The sequence below is a fragment of the Salmo salar genome, chromosome 01 (assembly GCF_965601325.2).
Source record: "Salmo salar chromosome 01, fSalSal1, whole genome shotgun sequence".
NCBI lineage: Eukaryota > Metazoa > Chordata > Actinopteri > Salmoniformes > Salmonidae > Salmo > Salmo salar.
Window position 1 is genome coordinate 104,508,004 of NC_138291.1, and position 16,997 is coordinate 104,525,000.

The 16,997-nt window shown below is 43.6% G+C and overlaps 1 protein-coding gene across 3 annotated transcripts in view; it reads left to right on the plus strand.

The window, feature by feature from the left end:
- The window catches only part of LOC106593427 (lysosomal cobalamin transport escort protein LMBD1), a 204,605-nt gene that overhangs the window by 78,435 nt on the left and 109,173 nt on the right, over positions 1 to 16,997 (plus strand). For all 3 annotated transcript variants that reach the window (XM_045687124.2, XM_045687128.2, XM_045687126.2), the window contains exons 6-7: positions 5,893 to 5,981; positions 16,848 to 16,921. In XM_045687124.2, the coding sequence (XP_045543080.1) occupies positions 5,893 to 5,981; positions 16,848 to 16,921 (163 nt within the window). The remainder of the gene's footprint in view (positions 1 to 5,892; positions 5,982 to 16,847; positions 16,922 to 16,997) is intronic.

Here is a 16,997-nt window from a genome sequence, read left to right on the forward strand (position 1 = left end):
TTTGTACCTCTTTGTACCGGGGGATTGTTGTTTAGGTCTCTTGATGCGAGGCGACATGATGGCTTTTATCTTGCTCTGCCTCTCCTTTGCTTTCCTTTCCACTCCACTCATCTCCTCTCCTCTCTGTGTGATACAGGGAGGCATCAGGCCACTGTTTGGGTGACTGTTCATTCAAGGGCTTTGCTGCTTGAACACAGTCTTTTGTTTGCAGCCTGTCGTGACTGGGCTAGAGGGCTAGGCATGACTCAAAACTCTTAAAATGACTATTGACCTTTCAACTGCTGCTGATTCTTTAAACTTGGGCTTTTGAGGTGATTGTTCTTTAATAGGGTGGTCTACATTCAGCATGTTGTTTCTTAGTCGAAATGTTGATCATAGAGACAACATATTATACACTTTATTATTAGACATTATAAAAAAGGCTCATACGTGCTTATAACAAGTTAAAAAGCATTATACCTGCAGGCTTCAAGTAAAATATTGCCAATATTTATTTGTGAATCCAGCCCTGGTTTAGCCTAACATGTTTTAAATGAGCTTTCATTATAGTAGGCCTAGGGTAAGGGTAGCCTACGGAGGGCTTGGGTTTTCAACATATCAAATGGGAAACAAGCAATTGTTACAGGCAAATAACTTGTGTATACGAGGTTCACCGGTATTCCCAGAAGTTGTTCTCTCCTTTCATGATGCTCTTCATGATGGCATGGACACATGGAGGGGGTTTTACACACGTCCAAAACAGGAGCTGCATGGCTAACATAATGTAGGCCTACCTACAATACATAGATAACATACATATATATTTTTATTTTACCTTTATTTAACTAGGCAAGTCAGTTAAGAACACATTTTTATTTACAATGACGGCCTACTAAATGGCAAATGGCCTCCTGCGGGGACAGGTGCTGGGATAAAAAAATAAATATATATATATATATATATATATATATATATATATATATATATATATATATATATATAGGACAAAACACACATCACGACAAGAGAGACAACACTACATAAAGAGAGACCTAAGACAACACAGCATGACAACAACATGGCAGCAGCACAACATGGTAGCAGCACAAAACATGGTACAAACATTATTGGGCACAGACAACAGCACAAAGGCAAGAAGGAAGAGCCAACAGTACATCACACAAAACAGCCACAAGTGTCAGTTAAAGTGTCCATGATTGAGTCTTTGAATTAAGAGATTAAGATAAAACTGTCCAGTTTGAGAGTTTGTTGCAGCTTGTTCCAGTAGCTAGCTGCAGCGAACTGAAAAGAGGAGCGACCCAGGGATGTGTGTGCTTTGGGGACCTTTAACAGAATGTGACTGGCTGAACGGGTGTTGTACTGTATGTGGAGGATGAGGGCTGCAGTAGATATCTCAGATGGGGGGAGTGAGGCCTAAGAGGGTTTTATAAATAAGCATTAACCAGTGGGTCTTGCGACGGGTATACAGAGATGACCAGTTTACAGAGGAGTATAGAGTGCAGTGATGTGTCCTATAAGGAGCATTGGTGGCAAATCTGATGGCCAAATGGTAAAGAACATCTAGCCGCTCGAGAGCACCCTTACCTGCTGATCTATAAATTACGTCTCCGTAATCTAGCATGTGTAGGATGGTCATCTGAATCAGGGTTAGTTTGGCTGCAGGTGTGAAAGAGGAGCGATTATGATAGAGGAAACCAAGTCATTCCATTACTGTTACACATTACTGTTGTTCCACATTAGGCTAATCTACACATTACTGTTGTTCCACATTAGGCTAATCTACACATTACTGTTGTTCCACATTAGGCTAATCTACACATTACTGTTATTACACATTAGGCTAATCTACACATTACTGTTATTACACATTAGGCTAAGTTATTACACATTAGGCTAGTCTACACATTACTGTTATTACACATTAGGCTAATCTGCACATTACTGTTATTACACATTAGGCTAATCTACACATTACTGTTATTCCACATTAGGCTAATCTACACATTACTGTTGTTCCACATTAGGCTACTCCATACATTACTGTTGTTCCACATTAGGCTACTCCATACATTACTGTTGTTCCACATTAGGCTACTCCATACATTACTGTTGTTCCACATTAGGCTAATCTACACATTACTGTTGTTCCACATTAGGCTACTCTACACATTACTGTTGTTCCACATTAGGCTAATCTACACATTACTGTTGTTCCATATTCGTCTACTCTACACATTACTGTTGTTCCACATTAGTGTTGTTCCATGTTCATATGGGCAGTGTGCATCATGGCTGTCTTTCTGCTGTCAAAATTCATGCCATAACCAACCACGTTACCGCTAAAACCAGGATGGTGAATCATTCTAATAAGTTTGGCTTTAATTAAATTAAACAAGCAATAATTTTTTTACAACAACAATAAATACATGTAAAATGTAATGATGTCATAAAATCTCCAGGATAATCAAAAATGACCTGCCACTGGCATTAAACAAAGCATGTGTTTCAAATCAAATCAAACTTTATTTGTCACATGCGCCGAATACAAGTGTAGACTTTACCGTGAAATGCTTACTTACAAGCCCTTATTCAACAGTGCAGTTCAAGAAGAGTTAAGAAAATATTTACCAAGTAGACTAAAGTAAAAAGTAATAGTAAAAAGTAACACAATAAGAATAACAATAACGAGGCTATAAACAGGGGGCACCGGTACCGAGTCAGTGTGTGGGGGTACAGGTTCGTTGAGGTAATTTGTACATGTAGGTGGGGGTGAAGTGACTATGCAAATATAGTAAACAGCGAGTAGCAGCAGTGTACAAAAAGGGAGGGAGAGGGTGGGGGATCAATGTAAATTGTCCAGTAGCGATTTTATTAATTGTTCAGCAGTAGAAGATGTTGAGGAGCCTTTTGGTCCTAGACTTGGCGTTCCGGTACCGCTTGCCGTGCGGTAGCAGAGAAAACAGTCTATAACGTGTCTGACTGGAGTCTCTGACAATTTTATGGGCTTTCCTCTGACCTCGCCTATTATATAGGTCCTGGATGGCAGGAAGCTTGGCCCCAGTGATGTACTGGGCTGTTCGCACTACCCTCTATAGCGCCTTACAGTCAGATGCTGAACAGTTGCCATACCAGGCGGTGATGCAACCGGTCAGGATGTTTCCACGGTGCAGCTGTAAAACCTTTTGAGGATCTGGGGACCCATGCTAAATCTTTTCAGTCTCCTGAGGGGGAAAAGGTTTTGTCGTGCCCTCTTCACGACTGTCTTGGTGTGTTTGGACCATGATAGTTTGTTGGTGATGTGGACACCAAGGAACTTGAAACTCTCGACCCGCTCCACTTCAGCCCCGTCGATGTTAATGGGGGGGTGTTCGGTCCTCCTTTTCCTGTATTCCATGATCAGCTCCTTTGTCTTGCTCACATTGAGGGAGAGGTTGTTGTCCTGGCACCACACTACCAGTTCTCTGACCTCCTCCCTATAGGCCGTCTCATCGTTGTCGGTGATCAGCCATTCTACTGTTGTGTCGTCAGCAAACTTAATGATGGTGTTGGAATTGTGTTTGGCCACACAGTCGTGGGTGAACAGGGAATGCAGGAGGGGACTAAGTACACACCCCAGTGTTAAGGATCAGCCTGGCAGACGTGTTGTTGCTTACTCTTACCACCTGGGGGCGGCCCGTCAGGAAGTCCAGGATCCAGTTGCAGAGGGAGATGTTTAGTCCTAGAGTCAGCTTAGTGATGAGCTTTGAGGGCACTATGGTGTTGAACGCTGAGCTGTAGTCAATGAACAGCATTCTCACATAGGTGTTCCTTTTGTCCAGGCGAGGATGGGCAGTGTGGAGTGCGATTGAGATTGCGTCATCTGTTGGGGCGGTATGCAAATTGGAGTGGGTCCAGGGTGTCCGGGAGGATGCTGTTGATGTGAGCCATGACCAGCACTTAGGTGGAAATAGTTGAGCCTCATGCTTTAGAGTATAGTCATTGATGTTGTTGCCACTACTAAACCCTCTACCAATAGTCATTGATGTTGTTGCCACTACTAAACCCTCTACCAATAGTCATTGATGTTGTTGCTGCTACTAAACCCTCTTCCAATTGTTATTGATGCTGTTGCCGCTACTAAACCCTCTTCCAATAGTCATTGATGTTGTTGCCGCTACTAAACCCTCTACCAATAGTCACTGATGTTGTTGCTGCTACTAAACCCTCTACCAATAGTCATTGATGCTGTTGCTGCTACTAAACCCTCTACCAATAGTCATTGATGCTGTTGCTGCTACTAAACCCTCTACCAATAGTCATTGATGCTGTTGCTGCTACTAAACCCTCTACCAATAGTCACTGATGTTGTTGCTGCTACTAAACCCTCTACCAATAGTTATTGATGTTGTTGCCACTACTAAACCCTCTACCAATAGTCATTGATGCTGTTGCTGCTACTAAACCCTCTACCAATAGTCACTGATGTTGTTGCTGCTACTAAACCCTCTACCAATAGTTATTGATGTTGTTGCCACTACTAAACCCTCTACCAATAGTCATTGATGCTGTTGCTGCTACTAAACCCTCTACCAATAGTTATTGATGTTGTTGCTGCTACTAAACCCTCTACCAATAGTCATTGATGCTGTTGCTGCTACTAAACCCTCTACCAATAGTCACTGATGTTGTTGCTGCTACTAAACCCTCTACCAATAGTTATTGATGTTGTTGCCACTACTAAACCCTCTACCAATAGTTATTGATGTTGTTGCCACTACTAAACCCTCTACCAATAGTCATTGATGCTGTTGCTGCTACTAAACCCTCTACCAATAGTCATTGATGCTGTTGCTGCTACTAAACCCTCTACCAATAGTCATTGATGCTGTTGCTGATACTAAACCCTCTACCAATAGTTATTGATGATGTTGCTGCTACTAAACCCTCTGCCAATAGTAATTGATGTTGTTGCCACTACTAAACCCTCTACCAATAGTAATTGATGTTGTTGCCACTACTAAACCCTCTACCAATAGTCATTGATGCTGTTGCTGCTACTAAACCCTCTACCAATAGTCATTGATGCTGTTGCTGCTACTAAACCCTCTACCAATAGTCATTGATGCTGTTGCTGCTACTAAACCCTCTACCAATAGTCATTGATGCTGTTGCTGCTACTAAACCCTCTACCAATGTGTAGTTGGATTAATGCTGTTGTTTTCCTTAATAAATAACAGTTAAAGCCATTCCCAGGAATACATTCCATCTCTAGTCAGAGTTTGGGAATGTCTATTTTAGTCCAACAAAATGCACACCTTGATCCATTTAATTGCGGGTCCAAAAGAAATGCTACAGTAAATGAACTTTGTCATCAACCCTGAAGAAGGCTTTCAATACAAAAACATGAATATTTCAATATTTCACTCCATCCTGTTGGTTTCAGTGGCAGGTGTTAGCTAGTCTCTCGGCTCAGACTGGGGGGGATTTTTAGACATTCTGACAGTGAAGAGAGTTCCCTGAATACATTCCCTTCAATGCTAAGTAAATAAACTTGTTTAGCAGGGACAACTTTATGTAAATAGTGTATGGGAAACTAAAAGTTGTTTTGCACTACTGATGATGCTGACGGCTGTTGATAGAAGCAATTATTATCAAGGGACGTAATCAAAACATTGTGTTTCCATTAAGAAATGCACTGGAGATATCCAAAGTCATGGCTTCTCTAATACATTTACTTTACAAAGTAGGCTATCACAGATTCTAACCTGCATTTCACAGTTGGGCTTATTTTAACTCGCCTGGTCCCAGATCTGTTTGTGCTGTATAGCCAACTTTGATCAGATCTGGGACCAGGCTATATCATATTTTACTTCTAATAAAGCCAATGGTTTTAATAAATAGTATTTTTTGCAGGGCCTTTGTTCCTCTTGAAGCCCCACCTAATCAGAATGGTACCCAGTGGGAGAAGATGCAGTATCTGTTTGAGGAGCTGGGGAACAACCGTAAGTATTGTCTGACTGGTCACACTTTACAGTAAGGTATGCTTTAAATAACACTTTACAGTAAGGTACGCTTTAAATAACACTTTACAGTAAGGTACCCTTTAAATAACACTTTACACTAAGGTACGCTTTAAATATCACTACAGTAAGGTGCACTTTAAATATCACTTTACAGTAAGGTACGCTTTAAATAACACTTTACAGTAAGGTACGCTTTAAATAGCACTTTACAGTAAGGTACGCTTTAAATAGCACATTACCGTAAGGTACGCTTTAAATAGCACATTACCGTAAGGTACGCTTTAAATAGCACATTACCGTAAGGTACGCTTTAAATAGCACTTTACCGTAAGGTACGCTTTAAATAACACTTTACAGTAAGGTACGCTTTAAATAACACTTTACAGTAAGGTATGCTTTAAATAACACTTTACATTTAGGTACGGTTTAAAAGTTGTACCAAAACGACAATTACACAATTTCTAACAAAGTTTGACCTGTTTATGTGATTTATAAACTACATATTAACTATTTATAACCTACTTATAAACCATTGACAGACAGGTGTGTTACCACCTCACTAATGGTCCAATGTGGCTTACACACACAGTCCTTTGATCAGATAGCCCTCGTGAATGACCCACCACATCACTCACTCCATCACTCTGTCTCAGTGTGGTTGGTAATGAATTTCCATTTAGTGCTGCTATTGAAAAGCTGTATGGGCCAGACAGAGCGATGGATGGATGGATGGATGGATGGATGGCTGACACAAGGCTGCATACTGAGGTGACGTGTGGACTTGGCAGAGGCAACATTTTCCCTCGTCAATGTCAACCATCCTCATTGTGCCACTCGCAACCATCTGTCTCCCGGAAAAAAAGGGAGAAAGCCTCCCTTGCTTTGATGTGTCACTCAAGAAAGACGGTTCTCTCTTCACTGCAGAACTGTGACCAGTATGACCCCTTCCCTCTATAGCAGTTCATACGTATATATCTATATTTCTATTTCTCCTAACGTGACTTGCATTTGAATGTGCCAGTCCAAGTTGAGTGGTCCCCTATGATCCTCATATGTCTGCTGTCTGTGTGTGGGTCCATGTGAATGTCTATCTACACTGTATATAGGACCTAATGCCTGTGTACACTGTATGTAGGACCTAATGCCTGTGTACACTGTATGTAGGACCTAATGCCTGTGTACACTGTATGTAGGACCTAATGCCTGTGTACACTGTATGTAGGACCTAATGCCTGTGTACACTGTATGTAGGACCTAATGCCTGTGTACACTGTATATAGGACCTAATGCCTGTGTACACTGTATGTAGGACCTAATGCCTGTGTACACTGTATGTAGGACCTAATGCCTGTGTACACTGTATGTAGGACCTAATGCCTGTGTACACTGTATGTAGGACCTAATGCCTGTGTACACTGTATGTAGGACCTAATGCCTGTGTACACTGTATATAGGACCTAATGCCTGTGTACACTGTATGTAGGACCTAATGCCTGTGTACACTGTATGTAGGACCTAATGCCTGTGTACACTGTATGTAGGACCTAATGCCTGTGTACACTGTATGTAGGACCTAATGCCTGTGTACACTGTATGTAGGACCTAATGCCTGTGTACACTGTATGTAGGACCTAATGCCTGTGTACACTGTATATAGGACCTAATGCCTGTGTACACTGTATATAGGACCTAATGCCTGTGTACACTGTATATAGGACCTAATGCCTGTGTACACTGTACTTGTTAAATCTTGGGCTTACAGATAGTCGTGACAGAGCCAGCTTTATAGCCAACCAGGTGAATGAATAAGTTGGCCTTTAATGGTGGGTTTACAGTTGGAGCAGAGCATGAAGAGGCAGCAGCCGGGGTCATGTTGGGCACAGCTCCAAGAGAGGAATCAGGAGGCTCTCCGGGGCTCTGCTCCGGGGCATCTGGGGATCAGGGGAGGAAGTCAACCCATCTGTCACACTCTTCCACTGTGGCCTGCAGTCAGATCCTGGCCCTGGCTGCATCTTCTACCCCTCCCCACCCCCTTCTGATACCCCTCCTACCCCTAAATTCCCTCTGACCCTTTCCTCACCCTTCCTGACTGTCCTCCCACCTCTCTCCTCTCTCCAACACTTTCCTCACCCTTCCTGACTCTCGTCCCACCTCTCTCCTCCCTCCAATGCTTTCCTCACCCTTCCTGACTCCTCTCACCATGCCCAACCCCTTCCTCAGGGCTATTGATCTTCTACTGCAGCCTCCCTTCCTGTGGGGACATTTCAGTGTTGCTCAGGAGGAAGAGTCTGTCCCCCAAATGGCACCCTATTCCCTTCATAGTGCACTACTTTTGACCAGTGCCCTGTTTAAAAATTAGTGTAATGTACAGTATAGTGAATAGGGTACAATTTTGGACGCATACAACATTAAGGCAGGATCATCCCTCCGCTAATTCCCCCTCTCTCTCATCTCTCTCTCCTACTCCAGATGGGAGGTTAATTGAGCAAGGGGGAGACACTCCTCACTAAGTCAGCCTCCCGACCCCGGCCCAGCAAACCGCTAATTTAGGCCACAAACTGCAGCGACTGCAGCTCAAATGGGGTGGCCATTACATTATCCACAATGGTGCAATGAGGCATGCCAGTGTAGAAATCCCCTCAGCGACTTGGCTACATCCCAAATTGCTCCCTATTACCCTTCTGGGCCCTGGTCAAAGGTAGTGCACTATGTAGGGAATAGGGTGCCATTTGGGATGCAGATTAGCTGCTTGGAATTGCTTGTGCTTTCTTGCAGGGCTTGTAGGTTGAAGCAGGGCTAGTAGGTTGAAGCAGGGCTAGTAGGGACATGGGTTGGTTCCTATTTTGTGCAGTGAAGACTGACTATTGGTTCCAATCTTTTCTAGACCTGGTCTCTGAATGTCACTTTCCTTTCTAACGCCAGTCATCTGTGTGTGGTTTTAATACGCTCAAGGGCATGCTCTCCAGTCAACCATTCTTCCCTCTGTTTCTCTGAGAGGATCAGTCAGGGTGGTAATTTATCTCTCCCTGCATTTCCCAAAGTGGATAGACACTCTCCTTCCTCTTCCCTCCTTCCCCTCCAAGTCTTTGAGAGAGAGAGAGACTCCACAGTAATCCAATGATAGCCTTGAGTGACTGTGTGGCAGAGAGCTACTGTCCTCTCCTCTGAGGGGTGTTAAGGCTGTCGCAGACTCTCATATCCTGGTCCCACACCCAGTCTTCTCTCTCACAGCCTCGCAACCATACTGGAGACATTAGAATTCATTTTAAACCACCCAAAATGTAAAGGATATATGTCATTTAGCAGGTGCTTATCAAAAGTGTTTTTGCGAAACCACCTAGCCTATTTCTACATTCCTAACAAAAGCCAGTTAGAGTATAATGAGTGTATAATGATTTCATATATGGGATTGGACCCACAACCCTGGCTTTGCTAGCACCACCCTTTTACCAAAAGTCACCACGACCCTGGCTTAGCTATCACCACTCTCTTACCAATAGTTACCTACGACCCTGGTTTTGCTATCACCACTCTCTTACCAATAGTCACCACGACCCTGGCTTTGCTTGCACCCCCCCTCTTACCAATAGTCACCACGACCTTGGCTTTGCTAGCACACCCCTCCTACCAATAGTCACCCACGACCTTGGCTTTGCTAGCACACACCTCTTACCAAAAGTCACCACGACCCTGGCTTTGCTAACACCACCCTCCTACCAATAGTCACCCACGACCCTGGCTTTGCTAGCTCCACCCTCCAACCAATAGTCACCACGACCCTGGCTTTTCAAGCACCACCCTCTTACCCATAGTCACCACGACCCTGGCTTTGCTAGCACCACTCTCTTACCAATAGTCACCCACAACCCTGGCTTGGCTAGCATCACACTCTTACCAATAGTCACCACGACCCTGGCTTTGCTAGCACACCCTCTTACAATAGTCACCCACGACCCTGGCTTTGCTAGCACACTCTTTTACAATAGTCACCCACGACCCTGGCTTTGCTTGCACCCCCCTCGTACAATAGTCAACACGACCCTGGCTTTGCTAGCACACCCTCTTACAATAGTCACCCACGACCCTGGCTTTGCTTGCACCCCCCTCTTACAATAGTCACCCACGACTCTGGCTTTGCTTGCACCCCCCTCTTACAATAGTCACCCACGACCCTGGCTTGGCTAGCACACCCTCTTACAATAGTCACCATGACCCTGGCTTTGCTAGCACCACTCTCTTTCTATTTTTTATTTAACCTTTATTTAACTAGGCAAGTCAGTTAAGAACAAATTCTTATTTACAATGACAGTCTAGGAAAAGTGGGTTAACTTCCTTGTTCAGAGCCATAACGACAGATTTTTACCTTGTCAGTTCAGGAATTCGATCTAGCAACCTTTTGGTTACTGGCCCAACGCTCTAACCACTAGGCTACCTGCCACCCCTATCTTACCAATAGTCAATCACGACCCTGGTTTTGCTAGCACCACCCTCTTACCAATAGTCAATCGGTACCCTGGTTTTGCTAGCACCACCCTCTTAGTGGGTATTAAAATGACCTTGTTTTTCACAATCAACACCTTATGCTTCATTACCTTCCAGGTGTGTTCCCTGGATCAGAGCACTGGGCCAGGGAACACACACCACAACCACAGACACACACAACCACCGGTTCCCTGGCCCACTGCTCTGATTGTGGCGTGTCCCAGTGCATAATGTCTACCCCGAAGGGCTTTCTGTTTCACATCAACTAAATGGGGTCAAATGCACCCCAGAGATTCAGAGTGTTATGGTGACTGGTTACACACAGGAACAGAAGCCGTCTGTGTCTTTCATGCTTGCAAAACATTCTATCCTCAGCGGTTCACTTCCATGAAATTATTAATTATTTGAATGATCAGTCAGTGGTTCATTCCATTTAAATGAATGATCAGTTCAATTTGAGCTATTTTATTTTTCTGGCTGGGTCTCGTCTCTGAATTTCTGTTTCGTTTTGGAAAAGCATAAAAAAGCCTGTAAGGCAAAAGCATCCGTGTTCCTATCAGTAATGAGGCTACGGTAGTTTTCAGTTGTGTAGGGGAAGGTTTCAGTCTGGCTGGATTGGATATATGGCATAGACAAAACAAGACTGCATCTCAAATGGCATGGGTCCTGGTTAAAAGTAGTGCACTATATACAGCTGAAGTCGGAAGTTTACATACACCTTAGCCAAAAACATTTAAACTCAGTTTTTCACAATTCCTGACATTTAATCCTAGTAAAAATTCCCTGTCTTAGGTCACTTAGGATCACCACTTTATTTTAAGAATGTGAAATGTCAGAATAATAGTAGAGAGAATTATTTATTTCAGCTTTTATTTCTTTCATCACATTCCCAGTGGGTCATACGTTTACATACACTTAATTAGTATTTGATAGCATTGCCTTTAAATTGTTTAACTTGGGTCAAACGTTTCAGGTAGCCTTCCACAACCTTCCCACAATAAGTTGGGTGAATTTTGACCCATTCCTTTTGACAGAGCTGGTGTAACTGAGTCAGGTTTGTAGGCCTCCTTGCTCGCACACGCTTTTTCAGTTGTGCCCACAAATTTTCTATAGGTTTGAAGTCAGGGCTTTGTAATGGCCACTCCAATACCTTGACTTTGTTCCTTAAGCCATTTTACCACAACTTTGGAAGTATGCTTGGGGTCATTGTCCATTTGGAAGAACCATTTGCGACCAAGCTTTAACTTCCTGACTGATGTCTTGAGATGTTGCTTTAATATATATTCCTCCCTCATGATGCCATCTATTTTGTGAAGTGCACCAGTCCCTCCTGCAGCAAAGCACCCCCACAACATGATGCTTCCACCTCCGTGCTTCACGGTTAGGATGGTGTTCTTCGGCTTGCAAGCCTCCCCCTTTTTCCTCCAAACATAACGATGGTCATTATGGCCAAACAGTTCTATTTTTGTTTCATCAGACCAGAGGACATTTCTCCAAAAAGTACAAACTTCGTCCCCATGTGCAGTTGCAAACCATAGTCTGGCTTTTTTATGGCGGTTTTGGAGCAGTGACTTCTTCCTTGCTGAGCGGCCTTTCAGGTTATGTTGATATAGGACTCATTTTACTGTGAATATAGATACTTTTGTACCTGTTTCCTCCAGCATCTTCACAAGCTCCTTTGCTGTTGTTCTGGGATCGATTTGCACTTTTTGCACCAAAGCACGTTCATCTCTAGGAGACAGAATGCGTCTCCTTCCTGAGCGGTATGACGGCTGCGTGGTCCCATGGTGTTTATACTTGCATACTATTGTTTGTACAGATGAATGTGGTACCTTCAGGTGTTTGGAAATTGCTCCCAAGGATGAACCAGACTTGTGGAGGTCTGCAATTTTTTTGTCTGAGGTCTTGGCTGATTTCTTTAGATTTTCCCATGATGTCAAGCAAAGAGGCACTGAGTTTGAAGGTAGGCCTTGAAATACATCCACAGGTACACCTCCAATTGACTCAAATGATGTCAATTAGCCTTTCAGAAGCTTCTAAAGCCATCACATAATTTTCTGGAATTGTCCAAGCTATTTAAAGGCACAGTCAACTTAGTGTATGTAAACCTCTGACGCACTGGAATTGTGATACAATGAGTAATAAGTGGAATAATCTGTCTGTAAACAGTTGTTGGAAAAATTACTTGTGTCATGCACAAAGTAGATGTCCTGACCGACTTGCCAAAACTATAGTTTGTTAACAAGAAATTTGTGGAGTGGTTGAAAAATTTGTTTTAATGACTCCAACCTAAGTGTATGTAAACTTCCGACTAAAACTGTAGGGAATAGGATGCAATTTGGGACTGTCCCAAAACAGCCCCCCCCCCACCTGTCTGATTTAGAGGGGTTGGGTTAAATGCAAAAGACACATTTTGGTTGAATGCATTCAGTTGTGCATCTGAGTAGGTCCCCCCTTCCCCTTTCCTTAGCCCTCCTGCTGACCAGATCAAGAGACTGGAGAAGCAGACCCATTTAATAAGACCAATACCAGGATGGAAGGCTGAACAAGTGATGCCACACTGAAGAGTTTTTATGCCTGTCGGCAGTTTCTGTGTTCAACAATAGTTAGTGACTCAGACTGTTGAGAAGCATTGGAAGAAAGTGCAGCTGTTTTTTAAGACAGTATTGTCTTCTCATCACTAAATATTTTAAAGCGTGTTGTCAATGTTCATATTATCAGGGAACAACTCACCAACCCCCCCCCCCCCCCCCCTCTTCCCCCAGTAGCCAACAGTAATAGTAATGACACATGATTAAAACAATACTGTGGTCACTGGTGAATGGTTTTATTCTCTTTGACCCCTGTTCCATATTCACCCTTTAAACACGCTGTAAACACCTCGCTGTACTGTATGACAGGATTGCTTGGATATCTACTACTATCCATGTATAGTTCGATAAATATCTTGTGCTTGAACCATAAGGGGCATAACAACAGTATTTTTCCATGGCTCACCAGCTATTTCAACAGACAGACCCCCCCAGGTCTTACACCAACATGTCTCAGACAGCTTCTCACCTTCGCTCTACATCCACTTCCACCACTCACCACCACCTGCATGCCTACTAATCCAGTTGCAGCTTAGTGTGCGTGTCCATATCTGCATGATTCCATCTCTGCTACAGACAGGGAGGAGACGCAGCCGAGTGCTGTCTGGGAGTGCTGGGGCTGAAGCAGCTGTTTTAATAAACACTTCTCCTCACTGCATCGGTGGAAGGTAGGAAGGCCCCTCTCCTCGGTGTACACAGAGCCTGAAGGGGCTAGGCTATATACACTAGGAGATAAGGGGTTCCTGATCTCATTCCTGCACTTAGAGATTCCTGCAGAGTTGCATAGAAGGCACATTTTCCACAAAGCCTGTTTTGCATGGGCATTAAAGGCTTTATAGATGTATGTCTGTTCAGACTACACAGTCCAGAACAGTAGGTGGTGGCATGCATATTTTCAGTTTGTTTACAAACCGCCAATGAAGAATAATAATAAGAAAATGGACTACTTTAAAATGGTGATAGCCCCCAATGGTGCTGCTGAAAGTGGTAGAGGTTTGCCTTCTCTCCTTGACTGAAACCTAGCTTTCTTCTTCTGCTGATGCTGAGAGTGGTGGTGGTTTGCCTTCTCTCCATGTCTATGGAACCTAGCTTTCTTCTGCTGATGCTGAGAGTGGTGGAGGTTTGCCTTCTCTCCATGTCTATGGAACCTAGCTTTCTTCTTCTGCTGATGCTGAGAGTGGTGGAGGTTTGCCTTCTCTCCATGTCTATGGAATCTAGCTTTCTTCTGCTGATGCTGAGAGTGGTGGTGGTTTGCCTTCTCTCCATGTCTATGGAACCTAGCTTTCTTCTGCTGATGCTGAGAGTGGTGGAGGTTTGCCTTCTCTCCATGTCTATGGAACCTAGCTTTCTTCTTCTGCTGATGCTGAGAGTGGTGGAGGTTTGCCTTCTCTCCATGTCTATGGAACCTAGCTTTCTTCTTCTGCTGATGCTGAGAGTGGTGGAGGTTTGCCTTCTCTCCATGTCTATGGAACCTAGCTTTCTTCTTCTGCTGATGCTGAGAGTGGTGGTGGTTTGCCTTCTCTCCATGTCTATGGAACCTAGCTTTCTTCTTCTGATGCTGAGAGTGGTGGAGGTTTGCCTTCTCTCCATGTCTATGGAACCTAGCTTTCTTCTTCTGCTGATGCTGAGAGTGGTGGAGGTTTGCCTTCTCTCCATGTCTATGGAACCTAGCTTTCTTCTTCGTCTGATGTGGAGCACCACGCCTGGTAATAGACTATATTCTCTCTGTCTAATCCCCTGAAAAATCTGATTGAATAAACCCAAAGCCGACAGAGGCAGCAGACATAGCATCCCCCGGTCTGTCTCTTTGTGCGGGGACTTCAATGATGGTGTCCTCTGCAGAACCTGCCCAGCGTATTGTCTCTCGTACTTACCAAGCTCAGACACTTAACAAAAGCTGGGGGAGATCACAAAGGAAAACACCTATTCAAATGGTAATGCTCATTTCAGGCTGTCAGACTTCAAACGCGTTTGTTCTTTTCCCCGTTATGCACACACGACAATTAAGCGCAAGTATTTAATTTATATCCATTTTCCTCCTGTGTCTGTGTCCTGGAAAAGTCCTAGCCTACAAAAGTGGTTTGCGACAAACGGAAATGCAGCGTCTATGTTGGGGATGTCATCAATAAGTAAAGGGGAGTTTGTTGTTTTTGATGATCAAATGACTGCTCCGGAGGAAATAGGTGTTTGTGTTTTGAAGTAGAATGATTGAGCAGCCTGGTAGGCAGCAGGATACTGTAATATCTAGGCTCAACATGACAGGTGATCTCGACACCACTAGGCATACCTGGGTTCAAATACTATTTGAAATCATTTTCAATAATTTGAGTGTTTGTTTTAGCCTGCCTGGAGTGCCAGATGGGCAGGGTTTGCACTTTTGGGACTTCTACATCAGTTCCGTTGTGCCAGGCATGCTCAATTAAGCCCAACTAAAGTATTACAAATATATTTGAACCCAGGTTATGGTGGAACAGTACAGAGAACCAGGGTGAACCAGCACGAAGAGTAACAGTTACGGGCAACCTTTAGAACCATCACAATAGTCACAAGACTACAAACCCTGGCTATCTGGCACTCCAGGTTGTCAGGGTTTATTTGATTTATTTTAAGGCTAAATAAAATAAAACCATTTCAGATAGTATTTGATCCCAGGTCTGCTGCTAGGCACCTCAGGGCTTATGCCTGCTTCTGAGGGCCAGAGGGGGAACTGTGGCAAGAACCAGGGGGAACCATGAGTTGCCAACATTGGGGCTGCTTTCAGCCCTCTCTTCCCTGACAGTTGGGATCCTATCATGGGAGAGAGGCGATCACTCTCCCCATCAATCGTTCTGTCTTCTGGGTCTTCTGGCTCCATCCCTGACAGCTGGTCTGACTGACACCCACTCTCCCTCACCCCTGACGGGTAGCCCCGGCCACCTTCTCCCTCCTTCCCTTCTCATCAAATGGCCTTTCTTCTTCTCCATCAAAGGTGACACACATCAAGCTAATCAACAGGACAGAGAGCCAGGCGTTTGGCTTTGTTGATATACTGCACTCTTGGATTGTTTAGGATCGAAAATAGTATTAGACTTTTCTCAACATCAATCAAATTATAATCAATCAAATGTATTTCATAAAGCGCTTTTTACATCAGCAGTTGTCACAAAGTGCTTTACAGATACCCAGCCTAAAATCCTAAAGAACATCCATTTTAAATGTTCTTTACAAATGGTAAAGTACACTTTTGTTAATATGCTGAACTCTGAAATAATATACTGGGATAATATTAGTGCTTTCTTTATGTCCTGTTTCATATAATACTCTCTTTAGCATTTGAAATGATATTAGACCGTTCTAAATGTCCTTTTTCATTTTCTAAATGTATTTTTCCTGATGTACGGAAAAAGTTTGTTTCGAGGCCAAAAATATCTGTGACCTTTCTGTGACAACCCTTGAACCAGAGATGAAATGGGGGAACGAATGGAAACAAATCAAACATGTACATGATCTGAAACAGGCATCTGTCAAGTGTCCCTTTATCATTTCAGTTACAGTTACAGGAAGAGAACAGAATAGAACATGCTCACACTGTTTGGCATCTACTTACAATGTTTTTTTGTGCCCTCTCTCTCTCTCACCTTCCCTTCTCTCTCTCTCTTTCTCTCTCTCTCCCTTTATCTCTCTTGCTTCTCTTTCTCCCTCTCCCTCCCTTTCTCTCTATCTCTCCCTTTCTCTCTTGCTTCTCTTTCTCTTTCTCCCTTTCTCTCTATCTCTCCCTCTCCCTCCCCTACAGATGGTGTACCAGCCCTGTCTTTCTCCATCAGCTCCTTGACCTTGATTGGCATGCTGGCAGTGATCACTTACACGGTGTGTGTGTGTGTGTGTGTGTGTTTTTTTAAGTGTGTGTTTTGATCACTTACATTGTGTGTGTCCTGGCAGTGAT